The sequence below is a fragment of the Dendropsophus ebraccatus genome, chromosome 9, assembly GCF_027789765.1.
Source record: "Dendropsophus ebraccatus isolate aDenEbr1 chromosome 9, aDenEbr1.pat, whole genome shotgun sequence".
Classification (NCBI taxonomy): Eukaryota; Metazoa; Chordata; class Amphibia; order Anura; family Hylidae; genus Dendropsophus; species Dendropsophus ebraccatus.
Genome location: NC_091462.1, coordinates 37,566,734 through 37,586,747, shown reverse-complemented (window position 1 = coordinate 37,586,747; position 20,014 = coordinate 37,566,734). Strand labels below are relative to the sequence as shown.

The window sequence follows — 20,014 nt, the reverse complement described above, 5'->3', positions numbered from 1 at the left end:
TACATGTCTCATAATGAATAAAGTCACTTAAATTTTACATCACCCAGTGGCAAACGGTAGCAGAGTCTCTTAGTATGCGTCCTAATTCAGCTTGTAGCCATCAGGACACACTTCCCGGACGGGAATGAAAAGTCCAACTTCCATGCAGGGTATGCGACGTTTCGAGAGCAGCAGCTCCCTTTGTCAAGCCTAACTCATGTGTGACCCATCACCAATACATATACCCCGACCTCTCGCGAGATCTGAGATCTGTTTAAAAATAGACATAAAATAAATTAGACATCATGGAAAAATAACATATTTCTAACGGAATAAACCTCCTTCTAGTTACTACATCATAGTTTTTATAAGAAGACACTGAAATTACATGCTTCATTTAACCCTTTTGGGTTCAGTGCTTCCATCTTACTAATCCAATACACTTCACGTTGTAGCAGTTTACGCTGTGTCTGTCCACTCAGCACACTCTACCTCTTCTAATATCATCCATCTTAATTCGCCGACCTGGTGTTTACACTGATGGAAATGTCTCGCAACACTGGTTTCTCCAAAATTTTGTTCTTTCTCATTTTTTATACAGATTTTTTGGGCATAGTTTCTTATTGCACTCCGATGCTCATTCAGGGTACAAACCCACTTGACGTATTTGCTGCGTGAATCAGTCTTAAAAATAAGCAGGCAAAACGCAGGTTGTCTTTATACGATTGTTCTGAGTTAAAATACGCAATTGCGTATTTTTGAAGCGTGAAGCTTGTTGTTAGCAAAGCATCAGTTGTTAACAACCTGTGCAAAAAACGCATTTAGCTTCACACTTCAAAAATACGCAATTGCGTATTTTAACGCAGAACAATTGTATAAAGACAACCTGCGTTTTGCCTGCTTATTTTTAAGACTGATTCACGCAGCAAATACGTCAAGTGGGTTTGTACCCTCAATCTTATTTTCACCGGTCTCATCGTCTGTCCAATATAGACTTTCCCACAGGGACATTTTACCATGTACACTACCTGTTTAGAATTACATGTATGCCACCCCCGAATTTTAATTGGGTAGCCCTTTGTGGGATGCATAACTTGATCCCCTTTAATTATGGCACTACAGTTCTGGCATGCTAAACAGGGGAAAGTGCCATTTTTCTTTGCTCTTAAAATTTTTTGTCTTGTTTGTTTACTCTTCCGCATATCTGCTCTCACCAGATAGTTGGCTAAAGTTTTACCTTTTCTGAAAATAAATCTTGGGGTATCCCCAAACAGTCTCCCAAACTTGGGATCAGCCTGAAGGAGCCCCCAGTATTTAAGTACAGTCTTTTTCACCATGTTCGCATGACCATCATATGTTGTAATAAACATTGGTTTAGAGCTATCTTTTTCTCTTTTCTTTCTCTTTCTAAATTCTTGTCTATTTTTCTGTCCAATTTCTTCTCCAACTTTTTCTATTTTTTGTGCGTCATACCCTCTCTCAATAAACTTTTTTGCCATAACTGTTTTTTTCAAATCATATTCCTCATCTGTACTACAAATTCTCCGAACTCGAGTGAACTGGCTACATGGGATACCTCCAAAAACTTGAGGTGCATGGCAACTATCCCTAGCTAGTAAGTTGTTACGATCTGTTTCTTTTGAGAAGAGTGTGGTTCTCAAACTACCATCTGTTTCCTTACTCACTTCTACATCCAGATAATGAATTTTTTTTAGATCACATTCCAGCGAGAACTCAATGAGTGCGTGTCTCCGGTCGAGGTAGTGGACGTACTGCTCCATCTGCTCTTTCGAGCCCTCCCACACCAGGAACACGTCGTCCACATATCTCAACCTGAGAACAACACACCCACTGAGCTCATGAGACCACACGTACTCCTCCTCAAATTTGTTCATGAATATGTTAGCAAAACTGGGTGCTACAGGGGACCCCATCGAAGTCCCCTGTAGCTGGAGGTAGTGGTCCTCCCCAAACCTGAAATAATTTTTCTTAAGGATAGCGTCCAGCAGGTTGGTCAAAAATCTAATCTTACCATTTTCTAAGGTGGCATCTCTACAAAGTTGTTCTCTTACTGCAACGATGCCTTCATCTGTAGGGATATTCGTATACAAAGATTTAATATCTAAGGTACACAACCAGGTATTGCATGTCACATTTAAATTCATAATTTTATCCAGAAATTCGTTAGTGTCTTTCAGACAATAAGGCAATTTCGCTACAATTTTCTGGAGGTAGCTATCCACATAGACTGCTAGGGGGTGAAAGATGGAATTAATACCCGATACAATCGGGCGACCGGGGGGGCGACATGTTGCTAGAAGAGGCTATGAATGAAGGGTGGATAGATATAGAAATTAAGAGAGCTTTAGAAAATAACGCACCAAGGGTACCCATTCTATACCTACTGCCTAAAGTCCATAAATGTTTAAAAACACCCCCGGTCGCCCGATTGTATCGGGTATTAATTCCATCTTTCACCCCCTAGCAGTCTATGTGGATAGCTACCTCCAGAAAATTGTAGCGAAATTGCCTTATTGTCTGAAAGTCACTAACGAATTTCTGGATAAAATTATGAATTTAAATGTGACATGCAATACCTGGTTGTGTACCTTAGATATTAAATCTTTGTATACGAATATCCCTACAGATGAAGGCATCGTTGCAGTAAGAGAACAACTTTGTAGAGATGCCACCTTAGAAAATGGTAAGATTAGATTTTTGACCAACCTGCTGGACGCTATCCTTAAGAAAAATTATTTCAGGTTTGGGGAGGACTACTACCTCCAGCTACAGGGGACTTCGATGGGGTCCCCTGTAGCACCCAGTTTTGCTAACATATTCATGAACAAATTTGAGGAGGAGTACGTGTGGTCTCATGAGCTCAGTGGGTGTGTTGTTCTCTGGTTGAGATATGTGGACGACGTGTTCCTGGTGTGGGAGGGCTCGAAAGAGCAGATGGAGCAGTACGTCCACTACCTCAACCGGAGACACGCACTCATTGAGTTCTCGCTGGAATGTGATCTACAAAAAATTCATTATCTGGATGTAGAAGTGAGTAAGGAAACAGATGGTAGTTTGAGAACCACACTCTTCTCAAAAGAAACAGATCGTAACAACTTACTAGCTAGGGATAGTTGCCATGCACCTCAAGTTTTTGGAGGTATCCCATGTAGCCAGTTCACTCGAGTTCGGAGAATTTGTAGTACAGATGAGGAATATGATTTGAAAAAAACAGTTATGGCAAAAAAGTTTATTGAGAGAGGGTATGACGCACAAAAAATAGAAAAAGTTGGAGAAGAAATTGGACAGAAAAATAGACAAGAATTTAGAAAGAGAAAGAAAAGAGAAAAAGATAGCTCTAAACCAATGTTTATTACAACATATGATGGTCATGCGAACATGGTGAAAAAGACTGTACTTAAATACTGGGGGCTCCTTCAGGCTGATCCCAAGTTTGGGAGACTGTTTGGGGATACCCCAAGATTTATTTTCAGAAAAGGTAAAACTTTAGCCAACTATCTGGTGAGAGCAGATATGCGGAAGAGTAAACAAACAAGACAAAAAATTTTAAGAGCAAAGAAAAATGGCACTTTCCCCTGTTTAGCATGCCAGAACTGTAGTGCCATAATTAAAGGGGATCAAGTTATGCATCCCACAAAGGGCTACCCAATTAAAATTCGGGGGTGGCATACATGTAATTCTAAACAGGTAGTGTACATGGTAAAATGTCCCTGTGGGAAAGTCTATATTGGACAGACGATGAGACCGGTGAAAATAAGATTGAATGAGCATCGGAGTGCAATAAGAAACTATGCCCAAAAAATCAGTATAAAAAATGAGAAAGAACAAAATTTTGGAGAAACCAGTGTTGCGAGACATTTCCATCAGTGTAAACACCAGGTCAGCGAATTAAGATGGATGATATTAGAAGAGGTAGAGTGTGCTGATAGTGGACAGACACAGCGTAAACTGCTACAACGTGAAGTGTATTGGATTAGTAAGATGGAAGCACTGAACCCAAAAGGGTTAAATGAAGCATGTAATTTCAGTGTCTTCTTATAAAAACTATGATGTAGTAACTAGAAGGAGGTTTATTCCGTTAGAAATATGTTATTTTTCCATGATGTCTAATTTATTTTATGTCTATTTTTAAACAGATCTCAGATCTCGCGAGAGGTCGGGGTATATGTATTGGTGATGGGTCACACATGAGTTAGGCTTGACAAAGGGAGCTGCTGCTCTCGAAACGTCGCGTACCCTGCATGGAAGTTGGACTTTTCATTCCCGTCCGGGAAGTGTGTCCTGATGGCTACAAGCTGAATTAGGACGCATACTAAGAGACTCTGCTACCGTTTGCCACTGGGTGATGTAAAATTTAAGTGACTTTATTCATTATGAGACATGTAATTGTCCTTGAAAAATATGAATGAGAAAATGAAGTCATAAGCAATTGAAAATCACTGTTTGGTGTAGCGTGTGTTCATTTGTTGCTTTATACGGAATCTGAATGTGGGCTGTGGAGCTGCCTAATTGAACACATATGTGAGACCCAGTTGGTAGGATCCTATTCACATACATATGAACAACATTGCAGTATCAGCCATGAACACTAGGGTGTGCTGTTATCTAAGTAAATGAGACAGTCTGTCTATCTATCTATCTATCTATCTATCTATCTATCTATCTATCTATCTATCTATCTATCTATTTTTTATAAAAACCTTTAAGGGCATAGCTTACGTTTTTGTTTTGTTTTTAATTTGTTTACCCATATAATAGTTAAAGGAGAAGTCCGGCAAAATTTTTTATTAATGTATTGTATTGCCCCCCCAAAAGTTATACAAATTACAAATATACCCTTATTGCAGGAAATGCACATAAAGTGCTTGTTTCCCTGCACTTCCTACTGCATCAAGACTTCACTTCCTGGATAACATGGTGATGTCACTTCCTGGATAACATGGTGATGTAACGATCCGACTCCCAGAGCTGTGCGGGCTGTGGCTGCTGGAGAGGATGATGGCAGGGGGACACTGAGGGACACAGGGCACTGGAGGGACACTGAGCATCCCTCTGCCATCATCCTCTCCAGCAGCCACAGCCTGCACAGCTCTGGGAGTCGGATCGTGACATCACCATGTTATCCAGGAAGTGACATCACCATGTTATCCAGGAAGTGACATCACCATGTTATCCAGGAAGTGAAGCCTTGATGCAGCAGTAAGTGCAGGGAAGAAAGCACTTTATAAGCATTTCCCATAAAAAGTGTATATTGGTGATTTGTATAACTTTTGGGGGACAATACAATACTTTGATAAAAAAAATTCTCCGGACTTCTCTTTTAAATGTTTCATGTTTCCATGAACATATTTGTATGAGGGTTTATTTTATACAGGATGGGTTTCAGTGGCAGCATTTTGGATACATATGATTTACATATGATGATCAATACCATAGTTTTTGAGATTTTTATGCTCTTTGATTGCAGAATGAATAATAAGGCAACTTATCTCTATGTGCCCGTATGATTCAGGCTCCGATGATTATTTATTTTTTATGGTTTTGATATTTTGCACATGTAAATGCGCTTTGTCCAACAGAAATGTATTTGTCCTGCTTAAAGAGCTGTTCCAAAAGTTAAAAGTTATCCCCTATGCCTAATAAGGCATAACTAGTTAAAGGGGAACTTTCAGCAGGTTAGACAGATTCGTCTAACCTGCTTATAGTTCCACTTTAATCTTTGGCCACTGTGACCACCAGTCATGAGAACAAAGGTCACTTGTGCCCGGTGAATGGAGTACCAGGATGCATGCTCAGCAACTCTCCGTACAGTCTCTATGCAGAGTGCTAAACTATGTCCGAAAGTCCCAGACAGTTAATGGAGTGATAGCCAAGCATGGAATCTGTCAATTGGGGGACAGTTGACCGTGATTCTTGTGATCACTGGGGATCCCTACCAAAAAGCAAAATTTTCCCTATCCTATGATTAACAGTAGACTAGTAACAAGACATTGCATCCTCTGTAAATCCAGTGAGTGACAGCTGATGTCTTCTCTATAGGTATTCTCTTTCCTTTTCTTCTCCATCTGGCACAGACTGCCGTGATGACTTCTCCTGATGACTGCAGTGTCCGGATAAGACATCTTCTTTAGCTCCTCACTTGGCCCTAGTCTTTATAGCAGCACAAAATAAGACAGACCCCATAAATATATCCAGACCACAGACCTAAAATACAGACCCCCAAACCTTTATTACACGGAACGATCATCGTTCGAAAAATCGTTAAAACTTTCGGATTTGAACGATAATCGTTTAGTGTAATAGCAGACGATTTCTGGTTGGTCGTTTAAGAGAATTTGGGCCTATTTTTATCGGTGATCGTTTGCAAATCGTTTGCATGTAATAAGACATCGTTCGGTTGTTCGCAGTAGCGGCGAATGTAATGGCATTGACAAGACGAACGCAATAACGATTATAAGTAACGATCATCCGTGTAATTGGGTGAGCGATTTCAGTTCGTTCGCCATAACGGTCGTTTGAGTTCGTTTATTGTTAATTGTTGATCGTCGAAAAAAATCGCTTCATGTAATAGTACCCAAACTCTCTAAATATATAGATTGGACCTGACCCACTGAATAAATACAGAGCCAAGAGCAGAACCCCACATAAAGACACTGGACCCCACTTACTTTCCCATCAACTTTCCTCTCTAGCCTTACCTTCGGCTTGAAACCATGCTAAGGTTATCTACCTTCTATGTGCAGGTCTTTTAACAGTAACATGACCTTCACATAGATGGTCATGTGACCTTTTATGCGCAGATATTTTTGCAGCACATTTCTGTTAGTTATTATGGTACTGCTCAACACTGATCGCAGCTCTGATCTTGACACAAATAAGCTCCTCCCCCCACCTGTTCCATAGAACTGCCCAGCTTGGATCAGCTGAACTAGTTACAGGATGGGACTGAGCTGATTTTGAGAGTAGAAGACTGTTTAGCAGGTATGGTGGAGGGAGAGAGAAAATACTTAATAATAGAAGGAGGAAGCATTTTTGTCTGATAAGATATATTACAAAGTTGTTGTTTTTTTAATTCGCTTCTACTATCCAAAGATAGAAACATCAGTGGCTATTTAAAGCAAATGTACCATTAGATACATCTTTATCTTTTTTTACCTTAGCCGTTCGGCGCTGGTTCGGGGATCTCGGTGACCTGGTCCTTTTTTTTTAATCTGTCAGGTTTGAGGCCAGTGTAATGAAACCCCCTCCCCTCTGTGACATGGCTCCATTAGAATCAATGGAGCTGTGTCACAGAGGGGAGGGGATATGGTTACACTTGGGGGTGGCGGGCCTGCCCCCAGTGCTCCAAGCCGGTGCCTGGGAAAAGACCAGAGCCGAGAACGGGAAATGGGCTGCGTTTCAAAAAAAAAGAAGTGCACCACCGGGATGTACAAAAAAGCGATGTACAACACATCTTGCTGTTACCCCGAGGTACTTTTTTATTCTTATAAATTAATAGTGTATATTAATGGTAGAATAAGGTCATGTTTGGTGAATCTATACCTGTCAGTAGTTGTAGGACATGTTTATTTTGCAGTGTCAGTGATTTGAGTCGCTAGCCTGTAATCTTATCAATAGTGTTATAGCAACAAAGCATCTGTCTGCAATTTGTATACCTGTCACCTACACCTTACATCTCAACTACTTAGTTATTTATGTATTCAGCCTGGCAGATTTATTTCTATAAAAGTATCCTGAAGTAGAGATCTCCCGCCTTCTGTTGTTTGGTTTGCCATGACATTTTATTTGTACAAAGCAAATTTGATGAGAAGCAATGATACAAATATTATATTTTATTGCCGGTGTCTTGGCGTATGTAGATGTTCTTCCCTGAATACAGAAAAAGCTTTGATTGATGTCTCTTTGGCATGTTCTCAGGTAATTGTGCTCCACAAACATCTGTTATTTCTTTTCTTTGTTCTATACTGGGAGGTAAAAAAACCCACAAAAAACGACATACTCATAATCCACCACAGGGTGACATACTTGTTCTATGAAAAAAACAGGAACAAAGAAGAGCCTAGCCGAACGTTTAGTATTATTACAATTAGTACGGAACAAAGTGCTTACGTAGTATGATTGATAGTACACAGGATACATCACAGTGCTGGCTGCAGGGCTTACATTATAGACACTGTGCACCTAGAATACTGTATGCTAGTACCAGCTTTAGTATATTGTATATGTTTTTGTTATACCTTGTGTATAATAGTAAGCACCATAGCACATAGACAATGATCAGAACCAGTTGCTTGATCTGCTAATTCAGCTCTGACCTATGTAGGCATGCCTCTTATAAGACCTCTGAAGGGGTCCTGTGCGGGGCCGTATTTGCCACCAGGTATCTGAGGCCTGTCCCTAGGGCAGCAGTGTTGAGGACAAAAATAATAGTATAACAATGATAGGTCTGTGACAATGTTTAGTTAGCTTATACATGACATAATAACTTCAACATGAATACAAGGACTTATGGTTCCCAGGAGGACTTCACCCCCCCCCCTCCCCCCGCCAGCTTGTCTTCTTCCCATAGTGCATCCTGGTAACATCTCTTTTCCGGGTGAGGAACACACATATATGTTCACATAGTAAAAAAGAAAATTTGGTCCTGATCGAATGGCGGCAAGGCCATTGAAGGTAATTATTTCAGCAGGGGTCAGCATAGACGTTCTGATCTGCGGTTACACAATCCCATAGGAAGCAAGCTTTCAGACACATTTCTATCATAGCCAGCAGTAATTTGTCAGCGATTTATACTAGAGGGTCTCTTTTATGGGATTGGTAGACTTCCCGCCTTTGTCTTCCATTACCTTGATGGTTCACAGGTTGTTATTCCTTGTACAACTTTGAGTGGGCACTAACCACTGTACATCCGAAACATCCCACAATACCTACCATTTTAGAGATGCACTAATACAATTGTCTAGCCATCACTATTAAAGCGACTCTGTACCCATAATCTGAACCCCCCCCCACACAAAAAAAAAAAAAAAAAAAACACTTGTACCTTCGGATAGCTGCTTTTAATCCAACATCTGTCTTGTGGTCCGCTCAGCAGGTAATGCAGTTATTGTCCTAAAAAACTATTTTTAAACTTGCAGCCCGTGCCAAACAGGAGTATCTGTGCCCTAACTTTGCACCACCCCTCCGTCCCTCCTCCCCACCCTCTACATCATAGGAATGCCTCTGAAATATTTTCTTCATGCTGAACATTGCACAGGTCCTTAACGATCCAGCCCATGTGCCGTGCTGACACAGGTGAGGAATAGGAGGCAATCTGCCTGGAGCACTCCTAATGATAAAGAGGGTGGGGATGAGGGACGGAGGGGAGGTGCAAAGTTAGGGCACAGATACTCCCATTTGGCACAGGCTGCAAGTTTAAAAGTTGTTTTTTAGGACAATAACTGCATCACCTGCCGAACGGACCCCAGGACAGATCTTGGAATAAAAGCAGCTATCCGGGGTACAAGTGGTTTGGGGGGGTCAGATTACAGAGTCGCTTTAAGCCTTTAGTCATGTAGTTCCCTTTGCTTGCCCATTTCTCTGCTTCCAGTTCATCAGTTTAAAGGGATACTCCAGAGGGAAAAAAATTCAAATCAACTGGTGTGATTTGTAAATTACTTATTACGTATTCAAGTACTTATCAGCTGCTGCATGTCCTGCAGAAAGTGGTGTATTCTGTAGTCTGACACAGTGCTCTTTGCTGCCACCTCAGATCGTGACAAGAACTGTCCAGCGCAGGAGAACTTATCTATGGGGATTTGCTAATTCTCTGCACAGTTCCTGACAAACAGCTGGCAGCAGAGAGCACAGTGTCAGACTGAAATAAATAATACACTGATCCTGCAGGACATACAGCAGCTGATAAGTACTAGAAGTTTTAAGTTTTTTTTAATATCAGTAATTTACAAATCTGTATAACTTTCTGACACCAGTTGATTTAGAAACTTTTTTTTTTGCCAGAGTAGCCCTTTAAGGAACTGACTGTTCACTTGCTGCCTAATATATTCCATTCCATGTCTGGCTGGGACCATTGTTTCATGATAGTAAATGCTATTTGACTCATAATTTGTACTATCAGCCTTGGAGGGAGATTTATCAACCATGGTTTAAAGTAGAATTGGCTCAGTTGGCCCCGGCAACCAATCAGATTTCACCTTTCATTTTCCAAAGAGTCTGTGAGGAATGAAAGGTGGAATCTGATTGGTTGCTAGGGGCAACTGAGCCAGTTTCATGTTACACCAGTTTGATAAATCTTCCCCATAGTGTTTATTTGTATTATGAAATATGGCAGACATAAGGACAGCCATGTATCCTGTTATATATTCCTTTTTATATTGTGTGTGCACCAAACAAAATAAGGTCACATATACTAAAATGTATAATTTCTTCAAACTTAAAGGAGAAGTCAGGGTCAGCTTTTATTTTTATTTTTTTTTCAAAAGAGTCGGGGAGCAGGTGACTGAACATAACAATATGCACCTACACCCAGTAGTGGATTATAATAGGGGCGTTTTGGGCGTCAGCCCGGGGCCCTGAGCTCCTGGGGGGCCCATGACCACCCAAAAAGACTTATACTTTCAATGTTGTATTGTCTCCTGGCTACACTTCCGCCATCATTTGCAAAAATCACAGTTTTTTTTATGGCAATTTTGCACAAATCAGGACATCATGACATTATCTGTCCTGTACTATGAACGCCAGGCTAGTGCTGCCATAGTTACAGTGGGGTGGGGGGGCCCAGGGTTGGTGAACAGCCCGGGGCCTATGGTAAAGTTTATCCGCCCCTGCCTACACCCCCCCCCCCCCCCCCGGCTCCAGGTGGGACCCCTCTACGGCTACTGTTTGGCTGAGTGGGCCTGACACATCACAACCCGGGTCCCCGTTCATATCGGGAAGCGTCTGGGGGACCGGGAACCGAAGCAGAGGAAAGTGGACTCTAGCGCTGGAGCCAGGGTGGTAAGAGCATGTTGTTACGTTTAGCCACCTCCTCTCCGGCTCTTTTGGAAAAAAAAAAAAAAAGCTAACCTCGGACTTCTCTTTTAAAGGGGAACTCCATATAAGGAAAATTTGTTTTCTATTAAAAGTTATATAGATGTGTCTATATAATATATTGCCATATCTATACGGTTCTGCCACACTGGTAGCAGTTTGAAATACAGGAAGTGAAGAAAAATGGCCTCTGTGTCAATCCACATTGTCTCCTGCTCCTTCTGCTATCCCCCTAGGAGACAAATTTTCCATGCCTCTCTCTCACATTGTGTGTTTTTGCTGAGCACAGGCTGATATTGCAGACAATAGGCAGGGCATGATGGCACAGGAGGCGCAGCTGGATCCCCCAATCCCCTGAGTGATTCACCATCTCTAACCAGCCAGAAGCAGGTTTTGCACTGATTTTACTGATTGTGCAAAAGTGTGCAGTGAAGTTAGGGCTGTGTTTACACATTTTGGAGTTTCATTGCAGTACTGCAGCGTATTTACAAAAATGATGCAGTAACACAAGTTAATTATGCTAAACAGCAGAGAGGATCAGAGCCGTCACTGCCAATCCCACCTGGATAAAAAACGAGGCATAAAAAGTATATCCCATGTAAGATAATATGTCCTTATTGTGGGGCTCAACTTCAAAGATAAAAGATGCTTAATCATAATATGTGTGTGGAAATGAAAAGAATTCTAAAAGTTCTTTATTCCAATATCACCGAGAATACAGCGTGCTGTGTGGTGTTACAGGTAGAGAATACAGCATGCTGTGTGGTGTTACAGGTAGAGAATACAGCGTGCTGTGTTGGTGGGACCACAATGAAATGATAAAGTACTGCAAATAATTCAGTAACACAATGAAACCGCAATGTGTGAACACAGCCTAGATGTTCTGCAACAGATTTGGGCGGGAAATGGGCAGGGTGGAGGACTGTGATGAACAGCTGAGGGAAAGCATTGCATTCTGGAACCAGTACTGCATTCTGGGAACTGCTCAACCAGGAAGCAGAGTCACACAATACAGAACAAAACCCCCAAAACAAATGAATTTTTGATAGTTTCAAAACTGAAATAGATAGGTAAGTAATGCTATATGCTTCTGCAGAAGTTTAATTTTTTTTAACCTCTACCTGGAGTTCCCCTTTAAGTAAAGAAATAGAAGTGCTGACAATGAACAGCTACAGAGTCCCCTCTGCTGTTCCTGCATCTTACCGCTGGCTTACATTATAGCACAAAACTCACATCCACTAAAGAGGCAATCCGTCTTGTGAAAGTAAGATCAGATCTCTCTTGACCTCAGGTCAAAGTGTTTAGAAATAATGATCACGATTTGGAGTAAAAAGGAAATCACATTTGGACACATTTGCATATTTCATTTTAGCTTCTTTATGCATTTGTGACCCCAGTCCCCTGTTGTTCCCTGTGAATATACAATAAAAATGTAATTCATGTGGTCTACTTATTGATACCTCTCACTTTTTTACCTGCCCTATGGCTTCAGGCTTTAAGGCTGCGTTCACACTACGTATATTTCAGTCAGTATATTTCAGTCAGTATTGCAACCAAAACCAGGAGTGGATTAAAAACACAGAAAGGATCTGTTCACACAATGTTGAAATTGAGTGGATGGCCGCCATATAACAGTAAATAATTGCCATTATTTCAATGTAACAGCAAATATTTGCCATTAAATGACGGCCATCCACTCAATTTCAACATTGTGTGAACAGATCCTTTCTGTGTTTTCAATCCACTCCTGGTTTTGGTTTCAATATGAGGACCACAATACTGACTGAAATATACTGTACGTAGTGTGAACTCAGCCTTATAGAAGATATAATGCTTAGAGGACCTGTCACCACTCCTGACCTGTCTGCTTTAGCAAATGTCTACAATTTCCATGAAATAGCAATTCTGGAACATCTTCTCGAGCTCTGTGATGTGCTGCGCCTCTGTTATTTCTTCTAGAATTGTTTGATTCTACCATTTGTGTCCGTACACAGTGTAGCACTGTCAGCCCCAATTGGTAGCACCTAGCTGGTTAGGCTAGGTTCACACTGCGTTTTCAGCATCCGTTTAACGGATCCGTTTTTTTTAACGTCCAGAAAAATAGGGTCAGCAACGTTTTTTGGTCCGCCAAAAAAACGGATCCGTTTTTTTTTATAATGCACACAAATGAATCCGTTTTTTGCAATCCGTTTTTCATGCGTTTTTTGAAAAAAACGGATGCGTTAAACGGATGCTGAAAACGCAGTGTGAACCTAGCCTTATTAAGTCATAAATTTCTAGTAAGAATGAGGGTAGGTTCACACTATAGAACCCCAGCAGAGAATTTCTGACGGATTACGTAGCTTACGTAGCCGGGGGCCTTTTCTGCCGGCTTCATAGACACCATTCTGTGGGCAGCCCAATTCCGTTATCCGTCGAAAGAATTGGCATGTCAATTCTTTTGGCGGAATCCACCCGTGCATAGAATGGTGTCTATGACACGGGCGGAGAGGTGTGCGGCTGTGAACGGGTACGAGCTACGGAATCAGTCCGAAATTCTCCGCTCGGGTTTCATAGTGTGAACCTACTCTTACGGCGGAATGCGGAATCCGCCCGTTCATAGAATGGTGTTTATCACACGGGTGGAGAGGTGCGCAGCTGTGAACAGGTACGGAGTATGGAATCTGTTGGAAATTCTCTGCTCGGGTTCCATAGTGTGAACCTACTCTTACGGCGCAATGCGGAAGCCGCCCGTGCATAGAATGGTGTCTATGACACAGGCGGAGAGGCGCACGGCCGTGAACGGGTACGAGCTTCGGAATCCGTCGGAAATTCTCCGCTCGGGTTCCGTAGTGTGAACCTACCTTAACAGAGGAAGTGCACATCACTGAGCAGATTTGTTTAAAGGGGTTGCTCAACATTTTTTTTTCTGTCGAATCAACTAGTACAAGAAAGTTTCAGAGATTTGTAATTTACTTCTATTAAGAAAAAAAAATCTCAAGTCTTCCAGTACTCATCGGCTGCTGTATGTCCTGCAGGAACTATTCTTTCCAGTTTCAAACAGTTTTCAAACAGTGTTCTTTGCTGCCACCTTTGTCCATGTCAGCAACTGTCCAGAGCTGTAGTAAATCCCCACAGAAAACCTCTCCTGCTCTCCTGACTTGAAAGAATACCACTTACTGCAGGGCATACAGCAACTGATAAGTACTGGAAGACTTGAGATTTTTTAATAGAGGTAAATTACAAATCTCTGGCACTTTCTGGCTGATTATAAAATCCTGGAAAGGGGGGAAATTGATTACAAGTACTAACTTACCTCTCCCCATGCCAGTGGTAAGCGGCAGGATTGGCCGCGGTACTCCCGTTGGAAGGCATTTTCCCCCTATCACAACTCGAGGGAAAAGGCCTGTCCCGGCTGATGGACTGGCCGCTCAGCCAATCAGTGACTGGAGCAATGTCCCTCCCCAGTCACTGACTGGCTGAGCGTCCAGTCCATCAGCTAAGTCGTTACATGTCTGTCTGGACTTCCCATGCCCAGCCCCACCGCTCACCACGGGCAGAGGTAAGTTGCATTTTTTTCAAATTTCACTCACTAAATAGGATTTTTGGGGTTCCATTATACATTTTGTGGTAGATAGAAAGGAACCATTTCAAGGTATACTCCCCAAATAACAAGCCCTTACATGGCCCTGTAGATGGAGAAATAAAAGTGCTAGATCTCTTAGAAGGGAATGAGTTAAAAACAAGAATGCAAAAAATAAAGTTGGAGCAGTCATTTAGGCCATTTTGGGCAAAGTCATGACAGACAGGTTCTCTATAAATCGGCGTAAAGGGTGTTACACTTCAGTAAAAGCGAAAGGTAGCTCCTGTATATAAGTATTCATGCCTAAATAAAATAAAAATTGAGGATATGCTACAGTATATGTGCTTTTTGATAGTTCTGAATTTCACATTTGATGGATATTTATTGATTTATTGTTACATACTTTACTTTTGCGCTGCTGCCATTCTTCCATTTCCTGGTGTTATAATGGAATCAGTCTCTGTTCTGTCAAGGATTTCACCATCTTGCTCTCAATATTTGGTGTGTAATCTGGGATGTGTGATCTTATACTATGCTCCTCACAACGTTGCACATGTGGGCATTTATGTAGAATTTATATATTGCGGGTTGACACATAGGGGGAGATTTATGAAAGGGTGTAAATATACACCGGGTGTAAACTGCCCACAGCAACCAATCACAGCTCAGCTTTCAGCTCTGGTAAAATATGAGTTGCTGTGATTGGTTGCTGTGGGCAGTTTACACCCGGTGTATATTTACACCCTTTCATGAATCTCCCCCATAATCCCTTGCTTGATTTGGAGTTTTTTTTATTCACTAAATGGGTATTCTAGCTTGGAATTAATAAAAGGTAAACTTTTAAGATAGGGATTCCCCTAATGAAAAATTGTCCGTTTGCTATTGATTTTGTTGACAGTGGGCTAGCATTGCATGCCACTCTGTTCTTTCCAGCAAAGTGATGAAACCCTATAACAGAAAGCTTAGCGTACTCACCTAGGACTTACCCTAAGGCTTAGTGGAGTTTTTTCTGAATTGCTAAATATGAGGCCTTCCCCTAGCAAAATTTTTGTTTGTAAGCATGCCCGCTGTACAGAACCATCACCTGTTGTCAACCCCCTTCCACGGGCGTCACTTGTAAATGTGCAGGCAAGGCATCAAGAGGCTTTTGACTGCTACTGCCAGTAGGGGACTGTTGTCCCCTACTGCCAGATATAGAACTGTATACAGTCAGCTGTTAACCTGTTGCCTGCTGCCATACCGTACGATGTCTCTGCTGTGCTGTACAAGTGTGCTATGGTGAGCTCCCCCTGGTGGACGGAAGCCACCATACTGTACGCTCTGTGCATGTGACATGTGAATTCTTCTTCATGGAAAAATAAGACATCCCCTGAAAATAAGACCTAGCATATCTTTGGGAGCAAAAATTAATATGTCTTTTTTTGGGGGAAACATGGTAGTAGTGACATTTCAGAAGTTTGATGGTTGTGGTTTCCAGGTGGCGAGCCCCACAATTCCTAAAACATAGGTGCAGAAGCCCATAATGTGTGTTCCCTCCTCAGATTTTATTAGAAATGGAGTAAACAGTGTGCAGATTTATAGACAGTCTATGGAGGGAATTTACTAAGACATAAGGTCTTAAGTAAAATCCTTCTGCTGTTCATTTTGGCAGATTTATCAAGAGGCGACAGCACCTTAATAAATCTACTAGTGATGAGCGAATAGTGAGATATTCGAATATTCGATATTTGTACGAATATCCAACGAATATTCGATCCCATTAAAGTCTATGGGAACAAGTATTCGATTAGTGAAAAACATCTATTTGACCATTTCGAGGTTATAACCGGAAGCTGGGGGATTTGAACGCTTATCGAACGCTTATATTTATCGAATATTCGAATATCTCACTATTCGATCGAATATCTATTTGATCGAACAGTATTCGCTCATCACTAAAATCTACCATTATGCAGCACTGGGTACCCTTCACACAGTGAAATCTATGCCAACTCGCAACTCCTGCCATTCCTGCCATTTCATTGGTGTAAATCATAGTAAATTACATGGGCCGCCATGGCCACGCCCCTTCTACACTGTGCTCCACTCACTTTTTAAAAGTGGTAGGCAAGAACTAAATTAGCATAAAAGTCATAAATGTTTGCGGACAAATCTGCAATCTTTTATGCCTGAAAGTCCCCTCAATTAGGCTTACTGCTAATTCGACATGTGATACGGTTGATAGGTAGTCTGAGAGATGTGATCAGAGTATTAGGCCATACATTATCTGCACTCTTATGTTAAATACTATACCACATATCACACAAAATAACAAATTCATGATCTTTAGTCAGTGCAGTACCTGGCATCTTAGCCAGTAATGTGAATGATGTCTTGAAATATGAACTAATAGATATTGAAATGGCTGAAGCAATTGTATTATGTCTCTGTGGAGTCACACATTTTGCTTCTCGAGTAATAACATTGTGTGGTTTGGGGCATCCAAGTTTTCTAATTGTGAAAGAATAATTTCAGGATAGTTACAATTCCGTCTTGGGTTAACAGCGTATAAGAGCGACAAACAAGAACACAATTACCACCAACACCAGAGTGCGGCAGGTTATCAATTCTTGTATTGCCTATTGATGTCTCATATATCTGTTTATAATTCTATGTATTTGATGCAATGATATCATTCTCTATCCTATCACACAGAGAGATGCGTGGCTGACAAATGAGGATTTTTTTTAACAAGGCAAGACAATGCAGTCAGCCAATAAAGGAGCATTAGTCAGCTGATCCCTGACCCCGTTACACAGTGGGATATTGGCCCGTTCAGCCATTAGTCCCTCTTGTGGGGCCCTAAGTTTCAGCTTTGTCTGCTTTTGAAATTAAAAAGTAAAAATTTCAAACTGACCACATGTCCTCTTTAACAGCTTTTTTAAGTATATCTGGGAAGACCTACCACATGGCAGGTGCATAAATCTACACCTGTGGAGGCATAAATCCTAATAAATTAGATGCAGGGGGAGACCACACCTCCTCCGCGCCTTACCGTGAGCTCCCCGCCCACCTATCAGGTGGGTGGGACTTACGGCTGGCGTATACTACAGAAAATGGGTAAATCTGCCCAAAAATTTTTGACTGGTTCAAACAAGGGTTTCCTTTGGGTCGTTCTGTTGCCTGGCTCTCCTCTTTTTGCCTCACCAGAGCCGGCTGTCCTCTCTCCATAGGCCCACCCATCCTTAGTACTGATCAGGCCTTCCATCTGCTGCAGGGCTCTCCTGAAATCCCACTTTCCTGTTATTTCCGTATCATTTCCCAGCTGCAACATTTCTGCACTGTATTGGGTTATGGAGTTGAAATCCCTTCACTCATAGCAGTGTCTCACGCACATGGCTACATTTAGGATCCATATCATTATAGCCAATTATGAACCCATACTGTACCTACTCATGGCGCTCCACTTTTTTCCACCAAAACCATTGTTTCTAGGAGAGAAATTGGTAATATATTATTACATCACATGTTGTAGTTTGCTGTACGTGTTTAGAAATATTATGTTGTATAGATTAATAATTCTTCTGTTCTTAAAGGAGTACTCTGACCATTTAAAATCATTGATATATTGCTGCCCTTGCATAGATTATAATAAAGATCCTATTGTTACCTAACCATGCTCCCCTGGGATCCTCCTGCGGCGTCTCTGCAGTAACAACCTGCTCAGCCAATCACTGGCCGCAGTGCCATCCTACTTCAGTCAGTGATTGTCCGAGCCCAACGGCATTTAGGAAGTAATATGGGAGCATTCAGCGAGCAACCCAAAGACACTTTAGCAAGACCCCGGGTGAGCACGGTAAGGTAAGAATAGGATCTTTATTATGTTCTATGCAAGGGCAGCAATATATGAAACATTTTATATATCCAGAGTAGCCTTTAAATCTTGTTTGCTTTAATGAAATATGAAATATATTCTGGAACATGGTAGTCCAAATTAAAAAAAAAAAAAATAACAAAAGAGAGCTGAAAATAAACATATATACAAATCAGTAAACTACAGTAGAATATAACTGTGTTCTCTATCATTCAAGGCAGCCAACATCCCCTTGGTGTCAGAACTTTCTATCGATGACATCCATTTTGATGACTTCTCCTTGGACGTTGATGAGATGATTACGGCAGCGCTGAGAATGTTTATGGAACTGGGAATGGTTCAGAAGTTTAAGATTGATTACGAGGTAAACATCTGGTGTGCGACCTCCTCGATATGGCGTGGGGCTTGATATGGTACACTAGTAATGAGATCTTCCACCGCACGCAGCAGTAACTACACCGCTCTTTCTGTCACTTCTGTTTTCTAGACCTTGTGCAGGTGGCTTCTGACAGTAAGGAAGAATTATCGAATGGTTCTCTATCACAATTGGCGGCATGCCTTCAACGTGTGCCAGCTGATGTTTGCCATGTTAACTGTAAGTACTGGAGACCTGAATTATTGTCTTGTGGCCATTCATTTTTGTAGCAATAAATTATTGTGACTGACAGAGAAAATTAACCCTGAAAATTCTTGGAAAAAATTTGAATGACCATTAAAGTAATTGTCCACTTTTTTAACATAATGTTATAATTCGATACAGAACTTTATGGTTATTAGAAATTTTTAGAAGTTGGGGTTATTTATTCACCTGCATCATTGCATATTATGCACGTTACAGTTATAGTTATGTCCTATCCACAGTATCCACAGGATAGGGCATAACTAAGAAATCCAGGGAGTACCAGTAGTCAAGCCTCCTGCAATCTCAAGAAGCAGAACCCCAAAATCCAAGTGGCAGGTCGCATATGCATTTTGCTCCATGCATTCTCTAGGGAGCTGCCAAAGATAGCTGAAAGCTGTCTATATCTGACAGCTCCATAGAAAATGGGTGGAGCAGTGGCGTACATGCATGACTTGCTGCTTTATCCAGTGGGCATTTCATGGTTCCCTTCTTGAGATCCCATTCCTGTTCTCAAGGATACTATGAATGGAACATAACTTGTCAAAATGGGAAAAGCCCCTTGAAGGGGTAGTCTGGCCCTAGCAAGTGATCACTTGTCCTCCAGATACATGTTAAAAGTTAAATTGATGGGTGTCTGACTGCTGGGGCCCTCATCAGTCACTAGAACAGGCCTGTTTAAATGTATGGTGGTTGAACATGAGCACTGTTTGCCCTAGAGTTACCCCTGCTCTGCTCTATGCCATTACATCATTATGTCTACATATCGTAGGCAGTATACCTATATACTATTTGCATTCTAATAAAAAGTCAGGTGAGTGCAAACTGTTTATAGTTATTGTAAAATATTTATTTTCATACGACATTGTGGCTCTACAAAACACTTGTAACAATATAAGAGTACAGTCACCACATCTAGGTCAAAATAGTGTCCTTTTGGGGTCGAGAATCA

At 41.4% G+C, this 20,014-nt stretch overlaps 1 protein-coding gene across 3 annotated transcripts in view; it reads left to right on the top strand.

Moving 5' to 3' along the window:
• The window catches only part of PDE11A (phosphodiesterase 11A), a 398,617-nt gene that overhangs the window by 290,420 nt on the left and 88,183 nt on the right, over positions 1-20,014 (top strand). For all 3 annotated transcript variants that reach the window (XM_069985174.1, XM_069985175.1, XM_069985176.1), the window contains 2 exons: positions 18,661-18,807; positions 18,931-19,038. In XM_069985174.1, coding sequence (XP_069841275.1) covers positions 18,661-18,807; positions 18,931-19,038 — 255 coding nt within the window. The remainder of the gene's footprint in view (positions 1-18,660; positions 18,808-18,930; positions 19,039-20,014) is intronic.